Source organism: Nipponia nippon, unplaced genomic scaffold (genome assembly GCF_047370975.1).
Source record: "Nipponia nippon isolate SJK-2023a ecotype South Korea unplaced genomic scaffold, ASM4737097v1 scaffold_31, whole genome shotgun sequence".
Taxonomy (NCBI): domain Eukaryota; kingdom Metazoa; phylum Chordata; class Aves; order Pelecaniformes; family Threskiornithidae; genus Nipponia; species Nipponia nippon.
In genome coordinates, this window is record NW_028262349.1 from 1,117,105 (window position 1) to 1,131,176 (window position 14,072).

Below are 14,072 nucleotides of genomic sequence, written 5' to 3' on the forward strand. Positions count from 1 at the left end.
CGAGCTCAGCAAGCGACACGGGGGCGTGCGGACAGAAAGGCGCATCTTCAGTTCTCCGAGAAGGGCTTTTAATGAGATTTGTGACAATCCCCAGTGCTGGGGTGACCCGTTCCCACCACCTCTATTAGCAGGACGGGATAACTCCGCTCCCACCACCATCGCTGCGGGGCTGTCAGTCCCCGGCCAGGCTGCAAAGCCGGCCCCCAGCCACCCCCGGTCCCTCAGCTCTTCGCTTTGGAGGCCGCGGCAGTCCTGGTTTTGCTCCCTGCCCGCCGGGACACCCTCAGGCTGTCCACGAGCCGGTCGAAGAAGAACTCGGTCTGGTACTCCAGCTCAATGAGGTGCCGCAGGAAGGGAGGCACCTCGGCTTTCTTCACGCCCACGTACACGGGGATCATCTTGGTCCCGCAGCAGTGGATGATGTGATACAGGTTCCATTCGGAAACGCGCTGGCACCAGGGGTCACCCAGGGACTTGGCGGAGAGGAGGAGGATGGCCACCCGGCTAGCCTCGATGACCTCGACGGCGGTCAGGACGATGGACGTCCCGGCCACTTGGTCCTGGTGCTCTGCGTAGCCCCGAAATCCCTCATTCTTCAAGCGCTCCAAGATGCGGGAGGCGACGTGGTCGTCCTCGGGGCAGTACCAGATGGAAAAGTCATAGGTGAAGCTGCGGCGCGAGGGTGTGGACGACATGCCACCCACCGGGGACAAGGGCATCGACTTCACGGACAGCACGGAACCGAGCCTTTCCTCCCGCACCAGGAACCTGCTGCCGCGCCCTGACGGCCCGGCACCGGCACCAGGTCCCGCCACTCCCCGGGGAAAGGTCGGGCTGCCAAGGCGGCACAGCCCCGGCCCTCTCGCGCAGCCGTGAGGCTCCTGTAAATCCAACGCAATCGGTTCTACCCCCGATTCGGGCAGGCGAAACCGCAACCGCGGGGCGTCCCGAGGCGCCCGCCGCACTCCAGGGTGCCCGTGGAGAAAAGCCCCGAGCACCGGCGCTGCCCGCAGGGAGGCCGCCGGCCTCAGAAAGCTTTCTGCCTCATTTCCGAAATGCCGCGCTCCAGCGCCGCTCCCGCCTGCTGCAGCTCCTCGCGCCGCTCCCGCAGCCGCTCCCGGGATTCCTGCAGTCGCTGGTTCATCTCCACGTAGGAGCGGCTCTGCCGGTACAGCCGCTCCCGCTCGGCCGCGGCGGCCTCCTGCCTGGCGGGGCCGGGGGAGCCTGGCGGGGGGCAGAGGCGGGGGGCTCAGCGGGGCTGGCGCAGCCCCCGCCTCGCTCTCCGCCGCCCCGGGGACTCACCTGGGGAGGGGCCGGGGTCCCGGCGCGGCTCCGCGGGGGGCAGGAAGACGGGGTCGGCCGGGTGGGCGCCCCGCACGTCGGCCAGGGCCTGCTCCAGGCTGGGGGGGTCAGGGCGGGTGGGCAGCACCCGCTTGGCCTTGGAGCTCATCACGGGGCGGCCTCATGTGCCGGGGCTGCGGGGGGGGCGGGATGAGGGGGCTGCGCTGCCCCCGCCCCGGCCGCCAGACAGACAGACAGACAGAGAGAGCCCCCCGCGCTGCCCTTCGGACAGACACGCAGACCTCCTCCCCTCCCTGTCCCCTGCCCGGACAGACACAACCCCCTTGCTGCCTCACCCAGATGGACAGACAGACCCCTTTGCTGCCCCCCCAGACAGACAGACAGACAGACCCCTTTGCTGCCCCCCCCCCCCCCAGACAGACAGACCCCTTCACTGCCTCCCCCCTAGAGAGACAGACAGACCGACCCCTTCGCTGCCTCCCCCTGGACAGACCGACTTCCCCCCTCCCACCCTACTAGACAGACAGACCCCTTCACTGCCCCAGGACAGACAGCAGCCCTCTCGTTGCTTGTCAGACAGACAGACAGACTTCCCCCCCTCCCTGCCCCAGAACGGATAGACCCCCTCCTTGCCCCCCTAGACAGACGGATGGACAGACAGACAGAGCCCCCCCCTCCTTGTCCACTCCAGGAGAGACAGACAGACAGACAGAGCCCCGCACCGTCCCTCAGGACGGACAGAGGCCCCTCCCTGCCCCCCGGGACAGACAGACTCCCCACCCTCCTCGGGACAGACAGACAGAGCCACACAACCCCAGGACAGACAGACCGGCTCCCTCCGCCCCCCACCCCCCGGACGGACAGACGGACGGACAGACCCCCTCCGCCGCCCGTTTCTCCGGACGGACGGACGCACAGCCAGCCACGCCGCCGCCCCCCTCCGGGCCACAGTAGCCCCTCCCCTCTACCTCACTTCCGCCACGCCCCCGTAGCCACGTCACCCCGCCCCGGGCCCCACCCGCTCTCTTAAAGGCACCGCCCGCTCCCGTTCTTAAAGGAGCCGCGCGTAGGGAACACACGGGAGAGGCTGTTCACCGGGGGGGGTCCCGGGGGTTTATTAGGGGTAGAAACGGTGGGGCCTGGGCCCGGGTCTGGGCCCCGCTCGGCCGGGACCGGCCGAGCGGGGCCGGGGCCGGGGCCGGGGCCGGGGCCCAGGCCCAGGCCCAGGCCCAGGCCCAGGCCTGGGCCCTCAGCACCTGGGACCCCTCTCACTTGCTCTTTGCTTCCTCCGCCAGGTTCAAGGCTGCTCTGGAGGCTGCAGGAGACACGGGGATGGCGTTAGGACCCGTCTCCGGAGCAATGGCCACCCAGCCGGTGAAGCCCACGCCGGCCATGCTTCACCATCCCGTTCCCTTCCCTCTCCCGCTACAGCTCCTGCCCTCCCCGGCACCAGCGGGCAGCTGCCTGCACCTGAACGGGAGCCCCAGGTTGGCTGGGGAACACGCAGACACAGCGAGGCCGACGGAGGACGCGCGGCTCAGGGGTCTGGCTACAGAAAAGCAGGAGGGAAAGCGCCTGCTCTACCCGCGCCAAGGGAGAAAGGGACGGCTGCGCGCGAGCCACGCCGGCGGCTGCAAGAGCAGGAGCTCGGTTTGGCCAGTGCCAAGGTGGCCGCAGTCAGCCGCAGGATCCGGCCAAGTGGCTGGTGGTAGCCGGTGGGGCGATTCACGCCAAACGGCCCCTTCTCCCTTCAGCGGCAGCCGCGGCTCTTACATACAGACAAGCTGAGCTGCGGTGCCACCTCGGCCGCCAGCCGGGCTCTGCTGCTGACCAGAGTCTGCAGGACTGGACCGACCGCGAGGCGCAAAGAGAAGAGAGAGAATTACAGAGTGGGGAGAGCGAACCCCCGGCTCGGCTCCTGCCACCGCGGGGGGACGGGGCTGTGGCTGTGAGAGCATGGCCCACGGTCACGGAGAGGCGGCCGCTTGCCAGTAAAAAGAGAGCTGCCCGTGTCCCAGCGGAGCCGGGCCGTGCTCCAGGGAAAACCGCCTGCCCCGGACACGGAGCAGGACAGCGGGGACCGGGGGACCCGCGTTACCTTCTCGGGTGACGCTGGAGGCCACATCCAGGGCTTTGGTGCTGAGGTTGCCCAGCATGTTGTCCACGGTCTGGTGGTGCCTGAGGAAGCAGGGCCGGATGACGTTCTGGTAGAGCACCTGTGACCCGTTCCAGGACACGGGGGCCATGCACCACACCAGGAACAGGCACTGCGGGGAGGAGAGACGCTCCAGAGCTGGAAGATGGCAGGGCAGGCAGCCCCCAGAAGGAGGGCAGTGGCGGGGCAGCAGCTGAGCTGCTCCAGTGCCCCCCAGCCCGGCCCAAAGGCAGCTTCCTAAGGCTGGAGCTCACTGCAGGGAGCTCCACGATGGACCGTGGCCCCACCACGGCCACCACCACCACCCCGCTAACGGGGCAGAGCCCACCAGGCTTGGTTCATCCAAGTTCAGCCAGCGGGTGAGAGGACCCTGGCACCGGCAGCCCCCAGCGAAGCCGTTACCTTCCCAGCGTAGTAGAATGGGAACCAGTAGAGGAAGGTGTCGGAGAAGAACTCGGCTACGCTGAAGACGCCGTACACCACCCAGTATGTCAGCCACGTGGTGTCGTCCTCCTTGCTGGAGCTCTCGATGGCTTTGATGCTGCGGCAGGAGAGGGGAAGGGCACTGCTGCGGCAGCCCTGCCGCCAGGGCGGGCACCTCCTTCCCAAGTCCTCCAAACCCTGGAGCAAACCTGCCTACTGGGTGCTGCTGCCCCAAGCTGGGACTGTGCCAGGTCCCAGTGTTTGCAGGAAGGTCTCAAGAGCTTCCTGACCATAACCGCCTGTTCGTTTACCAGGGAGACCCTCAGCTAAGGGCAGGGAATGCTTTCCAGATGCTGCAGGGAGGCTGGGCCGGGACATCGGTACTTACGAGACGTATGCGGGGTAGGCAAAGCCGATGAGGTTGCAGAGCAGCGAAGCGCCATAGCCGAACACAAGGTACAGCCCCAGGAACGCCACGGAACCTGATGGGGGGACAGAGAAGACGGTCACAAACCTGCCGACACCAAGATGGTGAGGAGAGACCCGGGCTCAGTCTGCTGAGCAGGCTTCTCATCCCAGTAGTGAGAAAAGGCCCGTGCCAGGACCCTCCAGTTGGGAATAACGACCATCCCCAGTTAATTCCAGTACGACCCTCCACACACCGGACCACCGAGGTGCCCAACACACTGCTCGCGCAGCCGTGCTGAGTCGCGGCGCGTGGCAGAGTCTGTCGTGGAGCGCAGGTGCTCGCTCGCCCCTGAGGGAAACTGCACGCCACAATCTGGTCCCGTCACCGTTCGTCCCCTCCCTGGCCTGGAAGGGACTTCACCACAACAGACTCATAGTGCTTTTGACCCCTCGCCAGCCTGGACCCTGGCCAAGGCTGCAGAGGCATTGGAAGCGGAGGCTTTAACGCGCACCTGCAGTCCAAAGTTAAGGGACTGAGCTTCTCCTTTGCACACAGGGCTCGGAGCCACTTGGCATTTTGATAACGACTGTTCAAGGACAAGCCTCGCTCCCAGAGCCCGCGGCTCCTTTCTGCTCCCTGTCCACATCCCCTCCACGTGCTTGGGCTGAGCAGCCACTGTTCATTACGGATTCAGCCCCCTGAGAACCAGCAATCCAATCCCGCTTCCCTGTTATTAAATTAAACTGTTGAAATTAAATGTAAGCCATGGCTTTGGTTGTTTGGAGCCTGCCCGGCCCTCAGACGCTTGCAGGAGGCTGGATCAGCGGAGCTGGGAGAGCCAGGGGATGAGGGAAGCTGGGGCAAGGAGCCCTTGCTGCTGAAACCGTGGCCACAGGGAAGAGCCCTCGCTCAGAGGCGGGCTCGGAGGGCAGGGAGATACCGGCACCCAGCAGCTCCCTCCCAGCCTGCCCAGGGCAGCCGAAACGCAGAGCCCGAAGGGGCAGAGGGCGGGAAGGCAGCCCAGGGATGCGCGGAGCCGGGGGCATTTACTGTCACATCCCAGCAGCGTCTCCCCTACCCCGCGTACAGGCTCCTCCACCAACATAAGCGCCTTGCCCTGCAGCGGGCAGGAAAGCCAGGACTTAACCTGTCTGTGCCGGTGGTTTAGAGGAAAGCCCTTGCCGGGGCTCGGAGGAGGGATTATCCCTGCTCTGCTCACTGCAGCATTCCTGCGCCTTGCTCTGGCCCCCGGTGCAGGGCAGCCGCGGCTCCGGGCACGAACGGGGCTTCGGATCTTTCCCAGGAGGCGGGCAGGAGCAACGCGGCTTTGGCGCAATCACAAACCTCCCCTCAAGGAAAACTAGCAGGCAGGTTCAGGCAACGCTGGGTTTCATTCCCCCAAGAGCCTTAGAAGGGATTTCACGGGCTAAGTTTAGCCCCCAGAGAAATTTATGTAACAGCAAAAAACCAAGTGAAAGGCTTCTCATACAGAGAAGAGCTGCTGAGGGGGGCGGCCGGAGCCTGTCCCGGCAAGGAGGGCGAGCAGCCTGCATGACGGCCAGCCCGGCTGGCCCCGTGCCTTGGGAAGGGGACACCGTCCTCCTCCAGGGTGACTTTTACCCAGCCGAAGCCACCGCACGGCTGACCTGGCTGTGCTGCCCAGAGGCCAGGCAAGATGGGCTCCAGACTGCAGGCCGTGGGTCGCTACTGGCTCCGGAGATGCAGAACCGACCCTGCTGGGTTCAAACGCAAATCAGGAATTGCTCCAGAGCCGGGGCAGGGAGAAATCGGGTATTTTTAGTTGAGTAGCAGCTTCTCCTTTCCAGGACAGGGACCGAGACCATGGGACCATCGCTCTTTGATGGAAGTGGTGCCTCCGCTCTTCCCCGACCCCCAAAGTCCATCACACCCGAGCACGACCAAAGCCCCGGCACCATTTTGCTTGGAAGACGCCCGACCGCCACGCACCGTGTCCAAACACAGCCCGCTCACACAGCACGTGCCCGTTCACGGACCCCTTTCCCCCTCGGGGCGGGAAAACGAGCCCTGCAGCAGGTAAAGGGGCAGAAAATGGCACCGGGAGGTGAACGGCAGGGGAAGAGCCCGGCGGGACGCGGGCAGCCGGGAAACCCCGAGCCCCTCTGGGGAGGTTTTATATAAAATACCGGATCGGAAAACGCGGATGGGCAGGTTGTAAATTGGCAGAGCGCGGCACGGGGCCGAGGGTGAGGAGGAGGCTCCCTAGGGAAATGCCGCCTGGTTTCTCATTAATGAGCAAACAGGATCTCATTAACAGCCGGCCGGACCTCTGCCCTCCCGCGGGGCGAGCGGGACGCGGGGACAGGCGTTCCCATCCCCAACGCCCGATCTGACCCTCCACGTTTTGGGGGGCTCGCCCGTTGGGGAGCGAGGACCCCCCTCCATCAGGGCCAAGCTTCTCGGGGGTCTCGAGGGTCCGGGCGAGACCTCCGACACGCAGACCCCGCAGGTTTCGGGGTGCACCTGCCCTCGGGTCGGGGTGCGGGATTTCACGCCTGCCGGTGGCGAGGCTGGGTGGCGCGGCCGCCCCGCAGGCAGCCCCCCGGCCCCCGGCCCCGCTCCGCCAGCGCACCCGGCAGCCCCCAAACCGGGGGGGGGCCCTGCCCTTGCCCCCCCGCAGAGCCCAGGGGCGCGGTGAGGGGCTGCCAGGGCGCCCCAGGAACGAGGAGGGACCCTCGGAGACCCCCCCAGACGGGACGGGCGGGCAGGGAGCGGGCAGCGCGGGCCGGGAGCGGGGCCGGGGAGGGGGGTGCCGGTCGCACCTGTGGCCAGGTAGAGCCGCCGGACGCCGGTGCGGGCCTCCAGGCGGCCCAGCAGGTCCCCGAGCGGCCCGGGGCGATCGAGGAGGCGCTGCAGGCGCTGCGGTACCGTGCCCATGGCTGCGGCACCGGTACCGGTACCGGCACCGGCCCGGCTCCTCCGCCGCCCCGGCCCAATGCGGCGGCGGGGCGGGGCCAGGCGGGGCGAGGGGCGGGGCCGCGCCGGGCGGGGCGGGGCCACGCTGTCGCCATGGCAACACCCGCTCAAGCCCCGCGGCCTGGATGGCGGCGCGGCCGAGGCCGGCGCTGGGCCCGGGGCTGATCCCGGGGCTACTGGTGATGGTGGTGGTGGTCGCCACCGGCGCCCCACCGGCCCCCGCCGAGCCCCGCGTCTACCTGAGCAGCTGGGCCGTGCGGGTGGCGGCGGGGCCGTGGGAGGCCCGGGGCTTGGCCCGCCGGCACGGCCTGCTCTGCCTGGGCCAGGTGCCCGTGGGCCACCACGCTGCCGCGGGGAGGGCGACGGGGGCCGGGGCGAGCCCAGCACCTCCCCTCCACACACCCTCGTCCCACCCGGTGTCCCCCTCCGCTCGTCCCCGCCGTGGGCGTCCCACAGCGGGACACCGATTTCACTTTAGCGTAGGGCGCTCAGTCATTCCCTCTAGTGCTTTTAAACCATCGGCGGCGGATGAAAGCGTAAGGGTTGCGGGCTGCTAACGGCCTCTGCGTGTGCACGGGCGAGCGAGGAAACCCGAAGGCACGCACAGGCCTTCCCTGGGAGCCTGCTCTCCCGCCGAACGGCGGGCTCCGCTTGTCCTGCCACGCACGACTCCCATTAAACGCCTCCTCCTGATCTCCGCGGCCCGCGCGGAGCTGCCACGCGCGTCCCCAGCCCGGCTGCGTGTCTAGAAACGATCTCTTAAAACAGCTCTCTGCACCTGCAGGTGATGGAGGGAGAGCCTTATTATCATTTCAAACACCGCGGCACCCGGCAGAAAGCCTTGAGCAGACACTGGGGCTGGAACATGCGCCTGGCAAAAGAGCCAAAGGTAGGGAGGAGGCGGTTGCAGGGACCGAGGCTACCGCGCGCCGCGCGGGGCAGGCTCTGCCCGACACCGCCAACGCTGCTTCCCACCCAGGTCCTCTGGTTTGAGCAGCAAACCGTAAAGAGGCGCACAAAGAGAAGCGTCAGCGTGGTGCCAACAGATCCCTGGTTCCATAAACAGTGGTACATGGTGAGACTTTGCCGCTCTCTCTTCTAATCCTCCAGCAAATCACCTCCCTGACGCGTAAACAGGCCTAATGCCGGCAGTGATGAGGCAGCAGAAGAGTCCTTGAAGGTCACCCGCATCCAGCTGCCCGGGGGCTGATCACATTTAATCCGTTTTCCAGAACAACGACATTAATCCCGATCTAAACATCCTCGCTGCTTGGAGCAAAGGGTACACCGGGCTGGGGGTGGTGCTGACCGTCCTGGACGATGGGATCGAGAAGGACCACCCCGACCTGTCTGCCAACTACGTAACTACCGTGGGCTGAGCAGGAGCCCGCTCCTTCAGGGAGCGCTGTCTCCAGGGGAGGGTGGGAGCTGGTGCCTTCGTCCCGCCCGTGGGACTTTGCAGTGGGAACTCAGCCTCTCTGTGGCTGGATCAAAAGGTTTGGCGTCTCCCGCAGTGAATTTTTCACATCAAGGAAACGTTAGGACTTGTACGCACTCAAGCCCCCAAAATAGATGTAATTACAGCAAGCTGCAAAGCCAGTAAAGCTGGTAAGCGCTCACGTGCTCTGAGAGCAAAGAAAAGGTAACTCTTAGTTGTTTACAACAACATCATTTCAGTGGTTTGTAGTCCTCGCCCCTAACTGCACGGCCGGTGAGGCTCACCCTCGGGTGACTCTCCATGCTGCACTGTCTCATGAACGTGAGCCTGGGTATGATGAATCAGTACAGTGACAGCCAAAGTTATGCTCCTGTAGTGAAACCCTGTTCCTAACAACTCCAGGTTAACCCCACGCGGTTGCTGGGCGCGAAGGGGCTGGGCAGGCAGCGAGCTCGAGGGCAGGCAGGGCGATCTGCACCGCCGGACACCGGGCGAAGCGCCAGGCGCCTGCGCCGAGCTGTCACAACCCACGCCAAAAGGCGGTTTGCTCAGACCGGTGCCTCTTTTTGCAATAGGACCCCCTGGCAAGTTACGACTTCAACAGCAACGACCCCGACCCCCAGCCCAGGCACACCGCCGGGGACGAGAACCGGTGAGTTTTGCTGGCTGAATGTCCAGGCAGATTTCCCTGTGCTGGGTGCTTTATCCCTCCGGGGGCTGAGGCTGTCCCAGGCCCCTTCGCCCCTCGCGGAGGACGGCTGACGGGCTGACTCTGCCCCGCAGGCACGGGACACGCTGTGCAGGAGAAGTGGCGGCTGCAGCCAACAACCAAATCTGCGGAGCAGGCGTTGCGTACAACGCCAAAGTCGGAGGTGAGCCGTTGCTCTGGCACGCTGGTGAGACGGGAGCGGCGAACCAGCTCCGGCACCCTGGGGGGACGCGTGGCCCCAGGCGGGGCTGCTCTGGGGGGAGCCGGCAGCTTGCAGGGGGGCAGAGGGTGCTGCGGTGTTACCACACACCCGGCCATGGTGCAGGGCTCGGTGCTCCTGGGGGTTTAACGCCCACCGCAACACAGGGCTCCGGCAGGCAGCACCGGCACTGTGCAGGCTCAGGCTCCCCTGCGGAAGCGAGTGTGGCAAATGGTGTTAAAAGCCAGGAGAACCCGCTGGGCTTAATTGCAAAGGGCTTAACGAGGAGCTCTGGGGAACGAGCTCACGGCAGCGGCTGCACAGACTTGCAGGAGCCTGATCTCCTTAGGGCAGCATCGCGTGAAAGGTGCTCAAGGCAACCGGGTGAAGCGGGGGCTGGCAAGATATATGTGTTCACATGGCGTGTGCGAGGCTCCCGTCCACCCGGAGCCGTCACGGCCTCCCGAGTGCTGCCGCCTCCCGGACACCGCCGCTCCTCCTCCTGGCCCCGCAGGTGTGCGGATGCTGGACGGTCCCATCACGGACATGGTGGAGGCTCAGTCCCTCAGCCTGCGCCCCCAGCACATCCACATCTACAGCGCCAGCTGGGGCCCTGAGGATGACGGGAAGACTGTGGACGGGCCAGGCGTGCTGGCCGCGGAGGCCTTCTACAGGGGGGTCACCAAAGTAAGCTCGGTGCTGGCCTTGGGGACCTCGCTGGCACGAGGACTCCCTGCTCACCCCCTCTGCCTCCCTCCTGCCAGGGACGGGGTGGCCTCGGCTCCATCTTCATCTGGGCCTCCGGCAACGGCGGGATCAACTACGACAACTGCAACTGCGATGGGTACGCCAACAGCATCTACACCCTGTCGGTGGGCAGCGTCCTGGCAGGCGGCCGGAGGCCCTGGTACAGCGAGGGCTGCTCCGCCATCCTCACCACCACCTACAGCAGCAGGACCACGAGTGAGGTGCAGATCGTGAGTGCCGTGCCGGCTCTACCGGAGCAGCAACCCTCGGGCAGACACCGGTTCCCAGCACAGAGCGGGCTCATCCGAGCCCTCCTTACCTGGGGAGGGAGAGGGAGGCTTTGTTAAAGGCTCTGCATTAGACCCCAAAAAGCACAAAGGGACCCAGAGGGAGCATTTACCGAAGTTACCCAACTCCAGCCAGTCCTGCCCTCTGCTCCAGCAGCCGACTGCGGTGCTGAGACCCCCCTCTGCCCCCCAGGTGACCACCGACCTGCACCACCGCTGCACCGACAAGCACACGGGCACCTCTGCCTCGGCCCCGCTGGCCGCAGGAATGATCGCCCTCGCGCTGGAGGCCAAGTAGGTGCCATGCGGCAGCGGGACAGCCCCCACGGAGCACCTGGGGACTCGCCAGGGCCCTGCAGGGACAAGGAAGAGGGACTCTGCTAGCAGGGAGGTTTGGGGGTGTAGAGCTGAGGTCTCCCCGGGCTCTGGTGGGGCAGCCTCTTCTCCCAGAGGACTGCGGGAGAGCGGCCAGAGGCAGGAGGCAAGTTGTCCTCTGGAGGTCTCTGTTGCTCCCATTTTGGCAGTGAAGGATGTTGTGGGGGGACCAGCTTAGACCCAGACAGCTAACCTACCCACGCCAGAAGCTAGAAGAGCCAAATCTCACCCTCAAAAGCTAATCCAAAGCAGAGACCTCTGTCCCCAAGTCCTCCTTGCTTCCAGCCCGGCACTCACCTGGCGTGACCTGCAGCATCTCGTCATCAGGACCTCCAAGCCTGCTCACCTGCAGGCAGAAGACTGGGCCGTGAACGGGGTCGGACGCAAGGGTGAGTTCAGGGCTCAGCTGCTGCCTGCCCTGCCTGCTCCCGCTTCCCTCCCCTGGCTGCGGGGGGACGTGCTGCCCCTCAAATTCATGCCAGCAGGCCTGGGGCAGGAGCCCCGGTGCTGTCACAGCACAGAGGAGCTCACGCGTCCTCTCTTGGGTGACATCTGCTTTTCAGTGAGCCACCACTACGGCTACGGGCTCCTGGACGCTGGCCTGCTGGTGGAGATGGCCAAGGCATGGGCAGGAACTCGGCCTCAGCGGAGGTGTTCGGTCACGGCTCTTCGCACCCCCCGGTAAGGGACGACATCCCCTGGGCCTGACCTCCCGCAAGCTCACACAGGGGCTTTCTTGTAGCGAAGTCGTGCTGTGCCCATTGCGGGAACAAGCGATGCTTCCCAGAAAGCGGTCTGTGCTGCACGGCTCCTGCTGTAGCCACAGGGCTGTGCTTCGAGGCCACGGGGTGGCGAGGGGCAGGATGCCCTTGGGGGGGGCAGAGATGCCCTCACCTCTGTCTTGTGCTTGATAGGAACATCGGCTCCAAGCTCACCATCGCTACAGACCTCTCCTCCTGCTCGGGGAGGACCAAGCGCATCCGCTCGCTGGAGCATGTCCAGGTCCAGCTCTCTCTGACCTACAGCCGCAGGGGGGACCTGGTGATCGCTCTGACCAGCCCGATGGGGACCACGTCCACGCTGGTGACCGTGCGGTAAGGGCGCTCTGCGAGCTCGCAGGGAGCATGTGGCGGTGAGACTCACCAGCTGCTGGGGACAGAGGGGCTCCTCCTCTCACGGCCTCTCCTGGGGCCAGGAGATTCTCCCCCGCACTGAAGCGGCTGCTTCTGGCCCCCACAGGGAACGGGTTCACCATCCCCAAAACTCCTTTGTGGCCCCAGCCACGTCTTGGCAGTGCCCCCTTATAGCCAGAACAGGGTGACTCTAGGGCCTGCAGCGCTCCCCTCCAGCCCCTGGGCCGTCACTCCCAGCTCTCCTCTCCTCTCCTCCAGCCCGTACGACACCAGCCCTCAGGGCTACAAGGACTGGACCTTCATGTCCACACACTTCTGGGACGAGAACCCCAACGGGACCTGGACACTCCGGCTAGAGAACAAGGGCGATGCCTATAACACAGGTGGGTGCCCAGGGCCCCGGGGAGTGAACCCCATTCCCCAAGGTCACCCAGCGCCCGGTTGTTCTTGCCTCCTCTTTGATGAGCAGCTCGTTGGCTTGTCCTCTTCCTGCTCCTCCTGGGCGCAGGGTCTGCCCAGAGCCCTCTTTTTCTGCAGGGCCACGTTTGTTTGTTTTGGGGGTCTCCCCAGCCAGCACACAGCCAGGAAGGGGGCACGGCTTGCTCTCCTCCACGTGGCCCCGGAGCTACCAGCCCCACATCCACCACAGATCCCAAACCCTGGAAGGCGGGAACACGGCTCCCGCCAGCACCGAGTCCTGTCCCTCCTGCCCCCAGGTCTGCTGACCGGCTTCGTCCTCCACCTCCACGGCACAGACGAGGACATGACAGCCAGGCGCTTTGCGGCCTCTGCCGTGGACGAGTGCCTCAGGCGGGACGCGCAGGGAGCGTGCGAGGGTGAGTCTTTGGGCAGGAGGGGACGGTGCTCACAGCCCCAGCTGGCCCCGCAGCCTGGCTCACGCCACCGTCCCTCCGCAGAGTGCGGCAGCTCTTTGTACGCCTACCAGCACTCCTGCCTGTCCTACTGCCCTCCGCGCTACTACGGCCGTACCCGGAGAGCTGCCGCCACGAACGCGGCCCGCGTCTGCGCCAGCTGCCACCCCTCCTGCTACGCGTGCCAGGGCGCTTCGGCCAACAACTGCACGGCCTGTCCCCCCGCCCGCACCTTCGACGAGCTCGCCCACTCCTGCTCCCCTCTGCAGGGCTTCCCCCCTGCGGAGGGGCTGCAGGGGGACCTTCTCCCTGTCCTCATCTGCGGGGGCCTGATCCTCTCAGCCACCCTCTGTGTCACGTACCGTGTGGCCTTTTGCGTCGTGAAAGGTCACTCCTGCTGTCCCCAGGCTGGAAGGACAGCGTGACACCGGCCTGGGCTGCATGGACACAGGTGGCCGGATCCCAGCCTGGGACAGAGCTGCCCTCACCCCGATTCCAAAATAAACAGGTTGTTGCCTTTCTGGACAGCCCTCTCCCAAGGGTGACTTCCCTTCCCAGCAGCGCCTGGGCTGATCCCACCGCGTGTCCAGCTCCGTGCATGGGCAGGGACACGGGTGGTGGCCTCCTTCCTCCTGGCTCGTCCCCCTGCAGGCCCCGGGGACCCGGGCCGTGCCGGGGGGCCCGGCCTGGCACGCTGCTGGGAAGAGCTATTTCCAGAGGGGCCGTGCTGCGCAGCTGGGAGCCCCGTGCCCTTTCCCAGGCGCGGAGGGCCGTGGGGAGGAGGAGATGCGACTCCTCTCCAAACAGCTGCACCCGAGTGACCGCAGCCAGCTCCTCCAGCGCGCTCAGCCGCGAGCCCGTGCCGCTTTTGGCAGAGCGGAGGTGGCCGGACTCCAAACCGCTGCTCAGGGAGGACAGCCCGGACCCACACCGCTGCTGCACAGCGCGGTCCCCAGCTCTTGTTTACCAGCAGCTTTTCGTCTGTAAAAAAAGGGGTGCCAGGGGTTGGGGCACCCCGCGGCCGCCCTGCGCTCCCCCCTCCACAGCAGCGGGGACGAGCGCCCTGGG

General features: G+C 66.1%; 4 protein-coding genes across 5 annotated transcripts; 1 reads left to right on the top strand and 3 right to left on the bottom strand.

Annotated features, from left to right (window-relative positions):
- Positions 1–46: 46 nt before the first annotated feature.
- Positions 47–2,281, bottom strand: CUNH19orf25 (chromosome unknown C19orf25 homolog). The gene is made up of 3 exons (XM_087769637.1): positions 2,181–2,281; positions 1,303–1,475; positions 47–1,224 (listed from the first exon to the last, which is right to left on the bottom strand). Exons 2-3 carry the CDS (start codon positions 1,448–1,450, stop codon positions 1,028–1,030), a joined length of 345 nt encoding a protein of 114 aa, XP_087625763.1. The 5' UTR covers positions 1,451–1,475; positions 2,181–2,281; the 3' UTR covers positions 47–1,027.
- Positions 222–695, bottom strand: LOC148054323 (toll/interleukin-1 receptor domain-containing adapter protein-like). Its single transcript, XM_087769723.1, has one exon. The coding sequence runs from the start codon at positions 693–695 to the stop codon at positions 222–224; it is 474 nt and encodes a 157-aa protein (XP_087625849.1).
- Positions 2,282–2,420: 139 nt separating the features above from the next.
- REEP6 (receptor accessory protein 6) lies at positions 2,421–7,284 on the bottom strand. Of its 2 annotated transcripts, XM_087769627.1 has the most exons (5): positions 7,091–7,284; positions 4,269–4,362; positions 3,860–3,998; positions 3,401–3,569; positions 2,421–2,617 (listed from the first exon to the last, which is right to left on the bottom strand). In XM_087769627.1, the coding sequence occupies exons 1-5, from the start codon at positions 7,203–7,205 to the stop codon at positions 2,571–2,573; spliced, it is 564 nt and encodes a 187-aa protein (XP_087625753.1). In that variant the 5' UTR covers positions 7,206–7,284; the 3' UTR covers positions 2,421–2,570. The 2 variants fall into 2 exon arrangements, with proteins under 2 accessions (XP_087625753.1, XP_087625752.1); XM_087769626.1 differs by lacking the exon at positions 2,421–2,617 and having other exon boundaries at positions 2,624–3,569.
- Positions 4,360–13,682, top strand: PCSK4 (proprotein convertase subtilisin/kexin type 4). Its single transcript, XM_087769638.1, has 15 exons — positions 4,360–6,344; positions 8,029–8,133; positions 8,224–8,319; positions 8,477–8,605; positions 9,258–9,334; positions 9,466–9,554; positions 9,940–10,277; positions 10,355–10,567; positions 10,818–10,918; positions 11,285–11,388; positions 11,563–11,680; positions 11,914–12,093; positions 12,391–12,515; positions 12,849–12,968; positions 13,050–13,682. The coding sequence occupies exons 1-15, from the start codon at positions 6,132–6,134 to the stop codon at positions 13,427–13,429; spliced, it is 2,388 nt and encodes a 795-aa protein (XP_087625764.1). The 5' UTR covers positions 4,360–6,131; the 3' UTR covers positions 13,430–13,682.
- The last annotated feature ends 390 nt before the right edge of the window (positions 13,683–14,072 follow it).

Excerpts from the sequence above, each read along its gene's own strand:
- PCSK4 (XM_087769638.1), top strand. The coding sequence starts at position 6,132 with ATGGGACCATCGCTCTTTGATGGAAGTGGTGCCTCCGCTCTTCCCCGA. Across the intron at positions 11,681-11,913 it reads ACGGCTCTTCGCACCCCCCG|GAACATCGGCTCCAAGCTCA; the intron begins GTAAGGGACGAC and ends TGTGCTTGATAG. Across the intron at positions 12,969-13,049 it reads CGCGCAGGGAGCGTGCGAGG|AGTGCGGCAGCTCTTTGTAC; the intron begins GTGAGTCTTTGG and ends GTCCCTCCGCAG.
- CUNH19orf25 (XM_087769637.1), bottom strand. The coding sequence starts at position 1,450 with ATGAGCTCCAAGGCCAAGCGGGTGCTGCCCACCCGCCCTGACCCCCCC. Across the intron at positions 1,225-1,302 it reads GGACCCCGGCCCCTCCCCAG|GCTCCCCCGGCCCCGCCAGG; the intron begins GTGAGTCCCCGG and ends GCCCCCCGCCAG.
- LOC148054323 (XM_087769723.1), bottom strand. The coding sequence starts at position 695 with ATGTCGTCCACACCCTCGCGCCGCAGCTTCACCTATGACTTTTCCATC.
- REEP6 (XM_087769626.1), bottom strand. The coding sequence starts at position 7,205 with ATGGGCACGGTACCGCAGCGCCTGCAGCGCCTCCTCGATCGCCCCGGG. Across the intron at positions 4,363-7,090 it reads GCGGCTCTACCTGGCCACAG|GTTCCGTGGCGTTCCTGGGG; the intron begins GTGCGACCGGCA and ends TCCCCCCATCAG. Across the intron at positions 3,999-4,268 it reads GCCTACCCCGCATACGTCTC|CATCAAAGCCATCGAGAGCT; the intron begins GTAAGTACCGAT and ends CTCCTGCCGCAG.